This window comes from Rhineura floridana, chromosome 2, assembly GCF_030035675.1.
Source record: "Rhineura floridana isolate rRhiFlo1 chromosome 2, rRhiFlo1.hap2, whole genome shotgun sequence".
In the NCBI taxonomy this organism is placed as follows: Eukaryota; Metazoa; Chordata; class Lepidosauria; order Squamata; family Rhineuridae; genus Rhineura; species Rhineura floridana.
This window is the reverse complement of record NC_084481.1, coordinates 4,654,748-4,669,269: the sequence shown is the minus strand read 5'-3', so window position 1 is coordinate 4,669,269 and position 14,522 is coordinate 4,654,748. Positions and strand designations below refer to the sequence as shown.

At 42.3% G+C, this 14,522-nt stretch overlaps 1 protein-coding gene across 5 annotated transcripts in view; it reads right to left on the bottom strand.

Moving 5' to 3' along the window:
• Positions 1-446: 446 nt before the first annotated feature.
• Positions 447-14,522, bottom strand: part of IQCA1 (IQ motif containing with AAA domain 1) — a 154,867-nt gene continuing 140,791 nt past the window's right edge. For 4 of the 5 annotated variants that reach the window (XM_061607657.1, XM_061607656.1, XM_061607658.1 and 1 more), the window contains 2 exons: positions 6,804-7,042; positions 447-1,297 (listed from right to left, as the gene is read on the bottom strand). In XM_061607657.1, the coding sequence (XP_061463641.1) occupies positions 1,136-1,297; positions 6,804-7,042 (401 nt within the window). In that variant the 3' untranslated portion in view covers positions 447-1,135. Of the gene's footprint in view, positions 1,298-6,803; positions 7,043-13,735; positions 14,488-14,522 lie in introns of those variants that run through there. The other variant, XM_061607660.1, reaches the window with a different exon arrangement.

Genomic DNA, 14,522 nt, shown 5'->3' with positions numbered 1-14,522 from the left:
GGGGGGGAGAGGGAGCACTGGCAACCGCTGAGCGGGAGGAGCACTGGCAATCTGTGTGCAGGGGGAGGAAGGAGGAGCGCTGGCAACCCATGGGGGTATGCTGGCTACAGCAGGAAGGGTTGGTGAGCAAAGCAAGCAGGGCAGAGAGCTGTCTTTTAATATTATTGGAATCTGTATGCAGAGTCATCAGTTTTTGTATGTAAGTAACTCCAGCCAATCCAAACACATTTGGACTTTGGGCCCATTGGTTCTGGAATATGTGGAACCTGAGACCCAGACACCTCTAACTTTAAATATAATTACCAGGTTTTTGCATCAAATATTCAGTGGGGTGATGGGATACAATGTCTTGAAATGGCACAAACAAATGAAAATAGAAAGCAGCCTTTTGACTTCTAAACATTTTATTGAAAAGCAGAATGCATTAAGACATACACATACTGAAAACATTTTGCAAGGCATAAACTGATAGCATGCTCCTTCCCAACACAAGAGTGAAGCACCCACACACAGAAGTATCCCCCCCATAATGCTCAAATGAGTTTCTGTCCCTCCCACTCCGCATGCCCAAGGAATGGGAGTTTGTGCCTCGCCTATCTCCATCCAGCTTGCTTGCTCTCTCTCCCTCCCCACATGGGAAGTTTCTCAAGCTCAGAATACAGGGATCTGTGGCTTCCCATTCTTTGGACTGTCCTAGTGAGTTGCTTATGTGCTGATCAAGAAATAGGGCTCTGTTGACCCCAATGGAGATTCTCTTGTGTGTAGAAGCTGCATCTTCATTTGGTGAAGCCAAGAAATGATAAAAAATGAGTCTAAATATGCAATTACATTTTAGGTAGATTACCATTAAAATTCATCTATCCTATCTGAGCTTAAGTAGCTTTATAAGAAATAGCCTAAGTAATAATAATGAAATTCAGTGGTCACTAATTTTACCTTTAAGGAATTCAGTGTCACACTGATGCCTTGTCCTACAGGTTTCAAGGAACACTTTTAGATATCAGCCATTCTGGAATCAAGCAGAGACTTGTGCGTTTAAGGAAAGACTTTCCCCCCAACAGCTGCTCTCCATAGCAATAGATTATAACTCTAGAACAGTGCTGAGTATTAAGAGGGCTTTTCAATGGAATCATTACTACTTTTTCTTCTTCTTCTTCCCTTTTTTCCCTTCCTTCTTTTTCTCTTTTTCCTTCCCCTTCTCTTTTCCTTTCCCTTTTCCTTTCCCCTTTCCAGTATCTTCATTCACAGTCAGTGACTTGATTCGGGCTTTCCCCAAAGGAGTCTTTGCATACCAAACCTACAAAATCAGATGGAAACATTATTTTTAAAAGAAGCTTGAAAGTATGCAAGTGACATTTCTTTTTCTGTCTGCAGTAGTCCTGTTCTTACAAGAATCCTAATTGTGGGTGGCTCATGAAGAAGCAGGATCACAGTCTTTAAATCTCCCGAGAAAGAAGAGTGGCAATCATCTGCTTGAAGTGGCTCATTAACATGGATACATAGCTGTGGTACTTAAGTTGCTATAGTTATGATACCATTACAATCTCTGTGATCAACCCTATTTCCCAGGATATATAACTTTAGTCAAAAATTCTGTTCTTTGAAATTCGGCAACGTAGCAAGATGCACAAATGAGCTTGGTTATCTGATTTCAGTGAGAGAAAAAAGTTAACTGCTGTAGGTTTTCCTGGCATTTTGTCTTACAAAAATTAAATAGGGAATGTCAACTAAGAATTTTAATAGTGTGAAAACCAAACTGAAAGTGAAGGGGGCTACAATTGCAATTGGATGACTGAAAAATTTAAAAATTATGAAGGTTCTTATCAGATATTATAGGTGTGAGACTTGGTATTAAAATATTGTCTGGGGATATTTCAGGCTTATCCTTGGAACATTGCCACTATCCGAACAATTATGGAATGGTTGGTTTTTGAAATTGCTGAAATGGAATCTTTCTTGACAGCCAAAATTTGTTGAATGAATGGCATATTCATCTCAACATGCTTGGGATAATGGGTATCTTTCATTGTGTACCGGAACTCTTACTATAAGCATGTCATGAAATACTTTTTCTTTTGGTAATCTTGCTTTGTGAAATAACAATAAAAACTCCTGTTCCTTGAGGGACTTTTGAAAGAGGGATGCCTGATCCCATAGAAGGAATGTACATTTGAAATGTGATGTGACTGAATGTTGGACTTGGACTAAGGAAAATCAGAAACTCTTGGAAGAAAGGTAGGCTATAAATGTAAATAAAAAGATGTGTGTACATGTACTGATGAGACATAAACTAGTATCTAGATAGCTGGTTTAGGTGCATGCATGGATATGTTAAGTAGGATATTTAAATCTTAATTTGAACAGTAATCTCCCATATCATTTTGGAAGACCCCTCAGGTTCAAAACCGGTGCCATGTGGCATGGGGTGGAGACTGTTTAACAAGCACAAACCTAAAGGCCTCTTGGGCATATGGAACTAGTTGTGTGATCTTTTGAATCCTAGACACGGGGTACAAATGATGGGTAATGATAACTGCCTCACATTCTTCCAGTACAATAAGGAAGATTAAATGACACGGGTGAAGCAGGCATTAAAAACACGGAGATGGAATGCAGGCGCTATCAGTGTACAGTATATTATAGGATGCAGTGGCTATATGTCGATACCACAAGATGAAGTGGGGAGCATAGAGAGAATCTGATCCTGCTTGCTTATAGTTTCTGCATGGTTTGACTCTTTTGCCTATTTTATTAATAATTTATAATACTGAAACGATGGAGCACAATGTAAGGTAGGCAAGGAGAAAGGTTAAGTTCCTCACACTGTTTCATGTTAAAATGAGGACCTCACCATGAAGAATCACCTTCATCTAAGCACTCCATAGTGCATAGTCCTTCAGAATTTTATTATATCATTATCATCATCATCTTGAAAGAGCCCTGTGACCATTATTTCCATTTTAGATTTGGGAATTAAGTGTTTAAATGTTGCTTTCATAGTTGCCAAAAATAATCCTCCTCTCCATGTGGGCAATCCACACAGCTCAGAATAAAGGTTAAATACCCCCTATTATTATTCTTGTCTTTATTTATCCCCCGCCATTTTTCCAAAACTGGAACTCATGGCAGCTTCCAGATAAAAAATACATATAATTAAAAGCATACAAAGTCTACATTGAAATAAGATTAAACTATTTCCAATATTAAAACCATACACACATATAGCTAAAAAAGTTCAAACTAGTTTAAAAATGATATAATAGACATTAGCAATGCAGCACCCTTCGCGCCCTATCCTTAGCCTTCAATTCCAAAGGCTTGTTGGAATAGGAAGGTCTTTGCTTGTCGGCGGAAGGACTGCAAAGAGGGGGTCATTCTTACTTCACTAGGAAGGGAATTCCAAAGCCTAGGGGCAGCCACCGAAAAGGCCCTCTCACACGTCCCCACTAGTCGTACTTGAGAAGATGTGGGTATTGAGAGAAGGGCCTCTCCTGAGGATCTCAGGGCCCGGGCAGGCTTATACAGGGAGATACGGTCTGATAAATAGCCTGGACCTAAGCCGTATAGGGCTTTATAGGTCATCACCAGCACTTTGAATTGTGTCTGGAAACAGACTGGCAACCAGTGGAGCTTTTTTAACAGGGGGGCAGTATGGCCCCTGTAACCAGCCCCAGTTAACATTCTGGCTGCAGCATGTTGAACCAACTGAAGTTTCCAAACAGTCTTCAGAGGCAGCCCCACGTAGAGCGCGTTACAGTAATCTAAACAGGATGTAACTAAGGCATGTGTCACCGTGGCCAGATCAGACGGCTCAAGGAACGGGCGCAGTTGGCGCACTAATTTTAATTGTGCAAAAGCACTCCTGGCCACTGCAGAAACCTGGGACTCCAAATTTAACGCTGAGTCCAGGAGCACACCCAAACTGCAAACCTGTGTCTTCAGGGGGAGTGTAACCCCATCCAGCACAGGCTGTATCCCTATTCCCTGATTCACCTTACGACTGACCAGGAGCACCTCTGTCTTGTCTGGATTAAGCTTCAATTTGTTCACCCTCATCCAGTCCACCACTGACGCCAGACACTGGTTTAAAACCGAGACAGCTTCCTTGGAATTAGGTGGAAAGGAGACATAGAGTTGGGTGTCATCAGCATACTGATGGCACCGAACCCCAAACCCCTGGACAACCTCTCCCAGTGGTTTCATGTAGATGTTAAATAGCATAGGGGATAAAACTGAGCCCTGAGGGACCCCACAGGTCAATGGCCAAGGGGTCGAACAGGAATCCCCCAGCACCACTTTCTGGGTTCGTCCCTCCAGGAAGGAATGGAGCCACTGCAAAACAGTGCCCCCAAATCCCATCCCAGCAAGGCGGCCCAGAAGAATACCATGGTCGATGGTATCAAAAGCCGCTAAGAGGTCCAGCAGAACCAACAGGGATACACTCCCCCTGTCCAGTTCTCTGCGTAGGTCGTCCACCAAGGTGACCAAAGCTGACTCCGTCCCATAACCAGGCCTGAAACCAGATTGAAATGGATCCAGATAATCTGTTTCATCCAAGAATCCCTGGAGCTGGGAGGCCACCACACGCTCTATTACCTTACCCAAAAATGGAATACTGGACACTGGCCGGTAATTATCCATTATGGAGGGGTCCAGGGAGGGCTTTTTTAACAAAGGTCTTACAACTGCCTCCTTTAGGCAACCTGGAACTCTGCCTTGGTGTAAGGAGGCATTAACCACTCCCCCCCACCCACTCAGCCAGTCCCTCTCTGGCACTTTTTATAAGCCAGGAAGGGCAAGGGTCTAGCAGACATGTGGTGGCTCTCACCTCTCCAAGGATCTTGTCCACATCCTCGGGCTGTACAAATTGAAAAGAATCCATCATTATTGGACAGACAGGAGCCAAAGTTACATCCCCTGAAACTGTATCAATTATAGCGTCTAAGTCGGAACCTGTGGTAGTCTGAATGCCTGTAACATTAGCACTCGAGGGTTGGCTGCACCTAGGACTATGAGAGGTTGGCATGGTAATGTACATATTCTGTAAAAAGCACTTATATATGCTCAACCATACATGTTACCTGCAAGGTGAGGCGTTACTGGCATCAACTATGGGTTGGGAGCTGCAATCCTAACCCCACTTACCTGGGAGTAAGCCCCATTGAATTCAGTAGGACTTACTTCTGAGTAGAAATGGTTAGGATTGTGCTGTGAGTAGGTTCTTTGTCTTAAGGAGTACCCCAGCTTGTAGTTATTTGTCTCTTGATAAACTCCAGAAAGATAGTTGATGTAGCAAAAACAAGGTCTTGTGAAACCTCAAAACCGTACAGATTTGTGGTATAAACATTTGTGAACTCTGCTCACTTTGCTACATCTGCAGTTATTTCATATATCTGATGAAGTGGGTTCTTCTAACCGATGAATGTTTGTGCAACCATAAATAATTACAGTTATGTTACTCATGAAGGTGCCATGAGACTTTAGTTGTTCATAGTGCAATAATTATCCTTCAGGAGCTTAAGTGTAGTATCAAGGGACTAATGATAGTAAAACAAAAAATGTAACGTCTCTCTCTAACTGGAAGAAACAACCAAAAACTTGATGTGAGAAAGATTACCAAAAAAAAAAAAAAAAGCCCCTAAACCATGCAGAGATGTTGCTGTGCCTAGAGAAGACACTTCGTAGTTCTGTTCAGTCTGAGCAAAGATAAAGATACACTCTTAAGAACCTTGCATATTATCTGAGGTTTGGGTGCTGCTGGTTGTAAAAAGTTCTAAATCTGATTATGACAGGTGAGTACAGGTGAGCCATATTTTGAGAGAGGAGCCTTTTCTAATGTATAACTGATACATAAATATCAAACTGGCCCTATTAAAATGTGATCTTTTGGAGCTGTTTAGAATTGAGTTTGTTTGTTTGTTTATTTATTGCATTTGTATACCACCCCATAGCCGAAGTTCTCTGGGCGGTTTACAACAATTAAAAACATTAAAAACAGATATACAAATTTAAAAACGCATTTTTAAAAAAGCAATTTAAAACACATGCTAAAATGCCTGGGAGAAGAGGAAAGTCTTAACCTGGCGCTGAAAAGATAACAGTGTTGGCGCCAGGCACACCTCGTCAGAGAAATCATTCCCCTGAGGAAGAATGAAAATGTCTGAAATCTGCTGTAAATACTGGACAACTGTATAACCAATTTCTCACCAAACCATTTTCTTGCATCAACTGGTTTTGCCTTCTCAACCTTTTACCAAAATGGATGCTACAGAATATCAGGATGCATTCTCCATTATTGTATTTACTTCATTTATTTTTAAACTTGTATCCTGCTCTTTGTTGGAAGGCCCCTGGGCGGTTTACAGCAAATACATACATAAAACACAATAAGGGCTTATTCACATATTTGGAAATGTATGTAGACAGAATGTACGGTGGGATAGCAGGACTGGCTCTGATTGCACCGTTTAACTTCACCCCAGTGGGTGAACACAGCATCTACCTGCGCCGTATATTCACTGATTGCATTGCAGGTATGCTGGATACAGTGCAGTCTTTATCCCCCCAAATCAGGATGGTTTAAATATCACAGACATCAGGCATATCTGCATCGCAATCACCATACACATATTGTATGCAGGCATTATGCCAAACCTCTGGAGGTGAAGTGAAATCAGAGATTAACACACATTTCCAAATGTATTATCAGGCCCTGGGGCAAGCCTTACTTTTGAAAGCGCTGTGCAACACGCTATTTTTCTATTTAACTAAGGTTAAAAGAAATATTATCAGGCCAACTTAACCTTCAAAGTTTCTTCTTCCTCCTTGTATACTGGATTTTGCCTAGCTAGGCAAGTCAGGAATTCAACAGCAGTCAGTGGCTTCTTGTTCAGTTGCATCAGGCGTCGTTCCGTTAAGACTGATCGAACAGTGTTGATTATATGTCCCTGAGTGTAACCATCAGAAACCTGTGCCAGGCAACTGATGTTCAGTTGTTTGGACAATAACCCTCCATACTGTTGAATGATGTGCTTCCATAAAACTGTCCAATAATAAAAAATGTAACCAGAAAGTTATGACCTAAACGTTCAGAAACTGCTTTTGTTACTATACAAAAATTAGTAGTAGCATTAATAGTAGCTGTCAGAATAATCAGTTTGAGGATCTGATTTTATTGCATGCCTACTTGTTCAAGAAACAACTAAAATGTTTGGTACCCCATGCTAATTTTGCAGAAGACTCTGGAGTGATGGACTCTACAATGTCAAAATTGTAGTTCAGCATATCCTGATGCCATCCACTTTTTTAAAATAAGCCACAAACTTTGTCTGCATGTGTAGGATCATTCCCAAGACTGGCTCACCCTGAAAAATGCTCCCAAACGCTCAACTTACAATGACTTCACCACAGGTCATATGGTGTATAAATCTGCTCTGCGTGTGGCCATTTTGGTTGGTATCAGATGGCATTATTTTTGCAGATTCTCTATAACCAGAAATTCATAGAGTGCCTCAAGGTATATTAAAATATTCTTGCTTTGAAAATGAAGATGACCAGCTCTGTGGTAATTCCATTCGATAATGCCCTCATCGCACTACACTATAAATTGTAGCTTGCCTAAAACCAAGTAACCTTGGAGTAAATATGTCTGTCCATTTTTCCATATTTGACTAAGATCCTAGTGTACTATACATCATAGAGATGAGAGTGATCAGTCTTTTTATCAGTATACAAATGCTGCACAAAGGAGAATGCCCTGTGAAACATATTCCAAATGTAGTTCTTGCCCTGCTTTGCATGTGACATAAAGGATAGTTTATGGTTATGTGTGTAAGCCTCAGGGTCTGCATGCTCCCACTCCCTTCTTCTCCTCTGGAGATTGGAAGCTTCCACGTCTGTTTCAATTAATTAGGGTTATTCATTATGTCTGAACACAGACAAACTGTAGTACATCTACAGGATGTTAACTTAGGAGCTGACTTCTTGGGGCAGAAACCTAGTTTTCAATGCTACCCAAGCAGGAAAGCTTGAGGGGACACAGTAAACCAGGCTAAACTCCAGTTTTGGAGAAGGGGTAAAAAGGAAACCCCACCAATATATACAGTGGGAGAGTCAGCGCAGTTTTAAGAAGGGGATGCATACCCAACAAGCTCTGTTTCCCTAGCTTAAAAAAGGTTAGTTTGTTACAGGTGAAAAAAAGACTCACCTTGGAGGTTCCAGTCTCCTGTTTAGATTAAAAGCAGCTAAAAGCTAGGCTAGCTTGTCCAGGCTAGAGTGCAAGGAAACTATAGGGGAACTTGCATTGATAAAAGTGTGTTGTTGTCAGCAAATAAAACAATAAAGGCAAAGCTAGTTAACTTTTCTTAGTATCATTAGTAAAAGTTCTTAAACAGGCCTCTCTCTCAGGAAGAAAGGCTGAGTTAACAAGATTGTTGTTGATTGTTGAAATATCAGCCTCACTTAATCCACTTCCTTGGTGCACTTTGTTGCACTCCCCAACAACAAAGGCTAAACTGCCTAACAGCAGGGATTTAAACCACACCCCCTGAACTCACTGACTGGCAGCAATAGCTGGAAGCAGCTAGCCACACATATAAATTTAGAACACCCTAATGAGGGAGCCTGCTCTAGCTGATCCTCTAGCTCAGCCTTTCCCAACCAGTGTGCCTCCAGATGTTGTTGGACCACAGCTCCCATCAGCCTCAGCCAGCATTGACAATGGTCAGGAAGATGGGAATTGTGGTCCAACTACATCTCGAGGCACACCGGTTGGGAAAGCCTGCTCTAGCTGATGAAGCATCAAGGCCCCAGCTGACAAAGCATTATTAAGGTGAGTTAAGCGGCAGAGTGAGTTAGGCAGCAGGACAAGGAGGTCAGGGCACTCCACTCTGCCCCTCTGTCCCCTGACCTGAACAAAACCTTAATTAACGGAAAAAAACTACAAAAACAATTATGCAGGTAGGAAGCCAGCCGGGGTGTGGGGGCTTTTGAGTGCTTGTACTATCTGTAACATGTACTACTATCTACTTATTGGACAGAAGTCATGGGTGTGTCCTTGGTGCAATGAGTTCCTGGCTCTCTGAGAAAAAGTTTGTTTTCTTGAGGCCAAGATGGCTGACCTGGAGTGACTGAGAGAGGCAAAGAGCTTTGTGGATGAGGCCTTTAGGGACATTATAGCTGTGTCCCACTCCAAGAATAATAGCTCTTCTGCTATCATGGAGAATGAGGGCCTCAAGGAAGGAGAGTGTCTATCTGAAGAAAAAGGAAATGATCCCTTAGAAGGACCCATTCCTTGGGGGACAAGCAGCTATCCTCTTGTGTCGATACTTCTCTGAGGTGTGAAGGGATCCTCGTAGTGGGTGATTCAATCATTAGGAACATAGATACTGGGGTGTGTGATGGGCATGCAGACCGCAGGGTGATTTGCTAACCTAGCGCGAACGTTGCAGATATCACCCGTCATTTAGATAGCTTGGTAGGTAGTGCTGGGGAGAGTTAGTAGTCATGGTGCACATTGGCACCAGTGGCATGGGGAATGCAGCCATGAGGTCCTGGAAGCAAAATTTAGGTTGCTAGGTAGGATGCTGAAAGCCAGGACCTCCGAGGTGGCTTTCTCTGAAATTCTACCAGTTTCACACAAAAGGCCAGCCAGATAAGCACAGCTTTATAGTCTCAATGAGTGGATGAGACTATGGTGTCAGTAGGAGGGGTTTGCATTTGTTAGGCACTGGGGAACATTTGGGAAGAGCTGGGCCTGTACAAAGGGATGGGCTCCACTTGAACCAGAATGGAACCAGACTGCTGGCACTTAAAATCAAAAAGGTGGCAGAGCAGCTTTTAAACTAATTGTGGGAGGAAAGCCAACAGAAGCTAAGGAGGATCCAGTTCAGAATAAATCTCCCCCCGGGATAAAAACAAGAAAAGATGAAAATGTAGGCCTAGAACTAGGCATTGTGAGTGCAGGGGTACAAGACAGCAATTCAGAAATGCAAAATCACCACAGGCCAAACCTAAAGTGCCAAAGATATTTGAAGAGAGACACTGTATATAAGTGTCTCTATGCTAATGCTAGAAGCCTCCAAACTAAGATGGGAGAACTGGAGTGCTTGGTCTCAGAGGAGAGCATTGATTTGGTGAGCATAACGGAAACCTAGTGGAATGGAGAAAACCAGTGAGACACGGTTATTCCTGGATATAACTATATCGGAGGGGCAGGGTAGGACATACCGGAGGTGGTGTTGCTCTGAATGTGAAAGAGGGCATTGAATCCAGCAAGCTAGAAACCCCAAAAGAGGCAGACTCCTCCACAGAATTGTTGTGGGTTGTGATACCACATTCCAAGAGTAACATAGTACTGGGGACTTTCTATTAAGAACATAAGAACATAAGAAGAGCCTGCTGGATCAGGCCAGTGGCCCATCTAGTCCAGCATCCTGTTCTCACAGTGGCCAACCAGGTGCCTGGGGGAAGCCCGCAAGCAGGACCCGAGTGCAGAACACTCTCCCCTCCTGAGGCTTCCAGCAACTGGTTTTCAGAAGCATGCTGCCTCTGACTAGGGTGGCAGAGCACAGCCATCATGGCTAGTAGCCATGGATAGCCCTGTCCTCCATGAATTTGTCTAATCTTCTTTTAAAGCCGTCCAAGCTGGTGGCCATGACTGCATCTTGTGGGAGCAAATTCCATAGTTTAACTATGCGCTGAGTAAAGAAGTACTTCCTTTTGTCTGTCCTGAATCTTCCAACATTCAGCTTCTTTGAATGTCCACGAGTTCTAGTATTATGAGAGAGGGAGAAGAACTTTTCTCTATCCACTTTCTCAATGCCATGCATAATTTTATACACTTCTATCATGTCTCCTCTGACCCGCCTTTTCTCTAAACTAAAAAGCCCCAAATGCTGCAACCTTTCCTCGTAAGGGAGTCGCTCCATCCCCTTGATCATCCTGGTTGCCCTCTTCTGAACCTTTTCCAACTCTATAATATCCTTTTTGAGATGAGGTGACCAGAACTGTACACAGTATTCCAAATGCGGCCGCACCATAGATTTATACAACGGCATTATGATATCGGCTGTTTTATTTTCCATACCTTTCCTAATTATCCCTAGCATGGAATTTGCCTTTTTCACAGCTGCCGCACACTGGGTCGACATTTTCATCGTGCTGTCCACTACAACCCCGAGGTCTCTCTCCTGGTCGGTCACCGCCAGTTCAGACCCCATGAGTGTATATGTGAAATTAAGATTTTTTGCTCCAATATGCATAATTTTACACTTGTTTATATTGAATTGCATTTGCCATTTTTCCGCCCATTCACTCAGTTTGGAGAGATCTTTTTGGAGCTCTTCGCAATCCCTTTTTGTTTTAACAACCCTGAACAATTTAGTGTCATCAGCAAACTTGGCCACTTCACTGCTCACTCCTAATTCTAGGTCATTAATGAACAAGTTGAAAAGTACAGGTCCCAATACCGATCCTTGAGGGACTCCACTTTCTACAGCCCTCCATTGGGAGAACTGTCCGTTTATTTCTACTCTCTGCTTTCTGCTTCCCCCCCCCCCGATCAAAATGCTCAGGGAGATCTTGAGATGACAAATGAAATTAAGGAAGCATTCAAACTAGGAAATGTTGTAGTAACGGGTGACTTCAACTATTTTGACATGGAACACATATGTAGCCAGTCTAAGACAAAGAAGCAAAATTTCTAGATACCCTGAATGACTGTGCCCTACAACAGTTAGTCATGGAACTGACCAGCGGGATGGTGACCCTGGAGTTAATCTTAAGTGGCACCCAGGATCTGGTGCGAGATGTAAATGTTGTTGAATCTATTGGGAACAGTGACCGTAGTACTATTAAATTAAACATACATGTAAATGGCCAATTGCCAAGAAAATCCAACATGGTCACATTTGACTTCAAAAGAAGAAACTTCTCAAAAATGAGGGGACTGGTAAAAAGAAAGTTGAAAGCAAAAGTCCAGACAAAACTCCAAAATGCTTGGGAGTTGTTTAAAAACACAATAATAGAAGCTCAACTGGAGTGCATATTGCAGATCAGGAAAGGTACCACCAGGACCAAAAGGATGCCAGCATGGTTAATGAGCAGAGCCAATGAAGCTATTACAGACAAGAAGGCTTACTTCAAAATGGGTCTTGTCTGAATGAGGAAAATAAAAAGGAACACAAACTCTGGCAAAACAAATACAAGAAGACACTAAGGGATGCTAAAAAAGAATTTGAGGAGCACGCTGCTAAGAACATAAAAAAACAATAACAAAAAGTTCTTTAAATACATTCAAAGCAGGAGACCGTCTAGGGAAGCAATTGGACCCTTGGATGAAAAGGGAGTAAAAGGTGTGCTAAAGCAGGATAAGGAGAAGCTAAATGAATTTTTTGCATCTGTCTTCACAGTTGAGGATTTAAGGCAGATCCCTGAACCTGAACTAACATTTGCAGGAAGGGAGTCTGAGGAACTGAGGCAAATAGTGGTGACGAGGGATGAAGTTCTAGGCTTAATAGACAAAATTAAAACTGACTAATAGCTGGGTCCAGTTGGCATCCACCCAAGTGTTCTCAAAGAACTCAAATGTGAAATTGCTGATCTTCTAACAAAAATATGTAACTTGTCCCTCAGATCTACCTCCATACCCGAGGACTGGAAAGTGGCCAATGTAATGCCAATCTTTAAAAAGGGATCCAGGGGGATCCTGGAAATTACAGGGGAGTTAGCTTTACACCTGTCCTGGGAAAACTGGTAGAAAGTATTGTTAAAGATAAAATAACCAAACTTATAGAAGAACAAGTCTTGCTGAAGCAGAGTCAGCATGGCTTCCGCAAGGAAAAGTCCTGTCTCACAAACCTACTAGAATTCTTTGAGAGTGTCAACAAGCATATAGATAAAGGTGATCCAGTGGATATAGTGTACTTAGATTTTCAAACAGCCTTCAACAAGGTACCTTACCAAAGAGTAAGCTTAGCAGTCATGGAATAAAAGGAGAGGTCCCCTTGTGGATCAGGAATTGGTTAAGCAGCAGGAAGCAGAGTAGGAATAAATGGACACTTTCCCCAGTGGATGGCTGCAAAAAGTGGAGTCCCCCAAGGATAGGTATTGGGACCTGTGCTTTTTAATTTGTTCATCAACAATCTAGAATTAGGGGTGAGCAGTAAGGTGGCCAAGTTTGCTGATGATACTAAATTGTTCAGAATGGTTAAAACAAAAAGGGATTGTGAAGAGTTCCACAAGGACCTCTACAAACTGAGTGGATGGGCAATAAAATGGCAAATGAAATTCAGTATAAATAAAAAGGTGTAGCACCTGTGAAAAAGGCAAATTCCATACTAGGGATAATTAGGAAAGGCACTGAAAATAAAATTGCCGATATCATAATGCCATTGTATAAAAGTGGATAGACAAAAGTTTTTCTCCCTCTCTCGTAAGACTAGAACTCATGGACATTCAACGAAGCTGAACGTTAGAAGATTCAGAACAGACCAAAAAAAAAGTACTTCTTCACGCAATGCATAGTTCAACTGGCCACCAACTTGGATGGCTTTAAAAAAGGATTAGACTGGTCCTGCTTGTGGGCTTCCCAAGGGCATCTGGCCGGCCACTATGTGAACAGGATGCTGGACTACATGGACCCATGGCCTGATCCAGCAGGCGCTTCTTATGTTCTCATCTTATCTACAATTTAGGGAAACAAGCCGAAGTTGACTTTTATTGTTCAGTCCGCTACTGATGGTATATTTTTTGGGTGGGGGGAGAGGCACATGTAAAATCATACAAATTCAAGAGCATCCATTTGAGTTCTACTGGATCCTACCAAGATCCCTTGGAAAAGCAAAGAATTTCGATGTGTATTTGCTCTCTGCCTGTTAGGGGTGGGGAGAAGCAAACAGAGGGGTGATGCCCATGGCATTCTCTCAAATCCAAGTTTGTCCGTAAGTTCAAAAAGGCTGGTGACCCGGAGAACTCCATGTTTTTTCTCTGACAGTAAAGCCTTGTTCCTTCATTTCTTACTCCCTCACTTGTGCATCGTCCATGCACATTAGCTGGAATTCCTTTCTCTGTCGCCAGTTCTATCTTCCTGGATTGTTGAAAGGTGCCAATGGTCCATCTTCCCAGGGTGTTCCCTGCATACATGCAGATTTGCCAGGTCCCTAATATAAATTCTCTTCCTTGGAGGTGTACCCTGTCCGATTGGAGAACTCTTCCTCCCCCTGGTCCCCTCAGGATCAAAAATAGGAATTATTTTGAAGAAAAATTGTCGTCTTCTGAATACCATGGTTAATCCTTGCTCCTTACAAGAAAGTTTGAAGATCCTTTTTAAGATTGTTTAGCTTAGGTTCTTTAGAGAGTTTTGTTTCTTTTTTATGCTGCCTGTCTGTTTTCTCCATCTTCTATTATATATTTTGGAAAACTGTTTTCTGTTCTCTATGCACCTGGACACCTTTTAAGATATCATAACCAAATTTTGCATGTTGGTTCCTGAGATCAAGAAAAAGGTTTTCCATCAATACAAC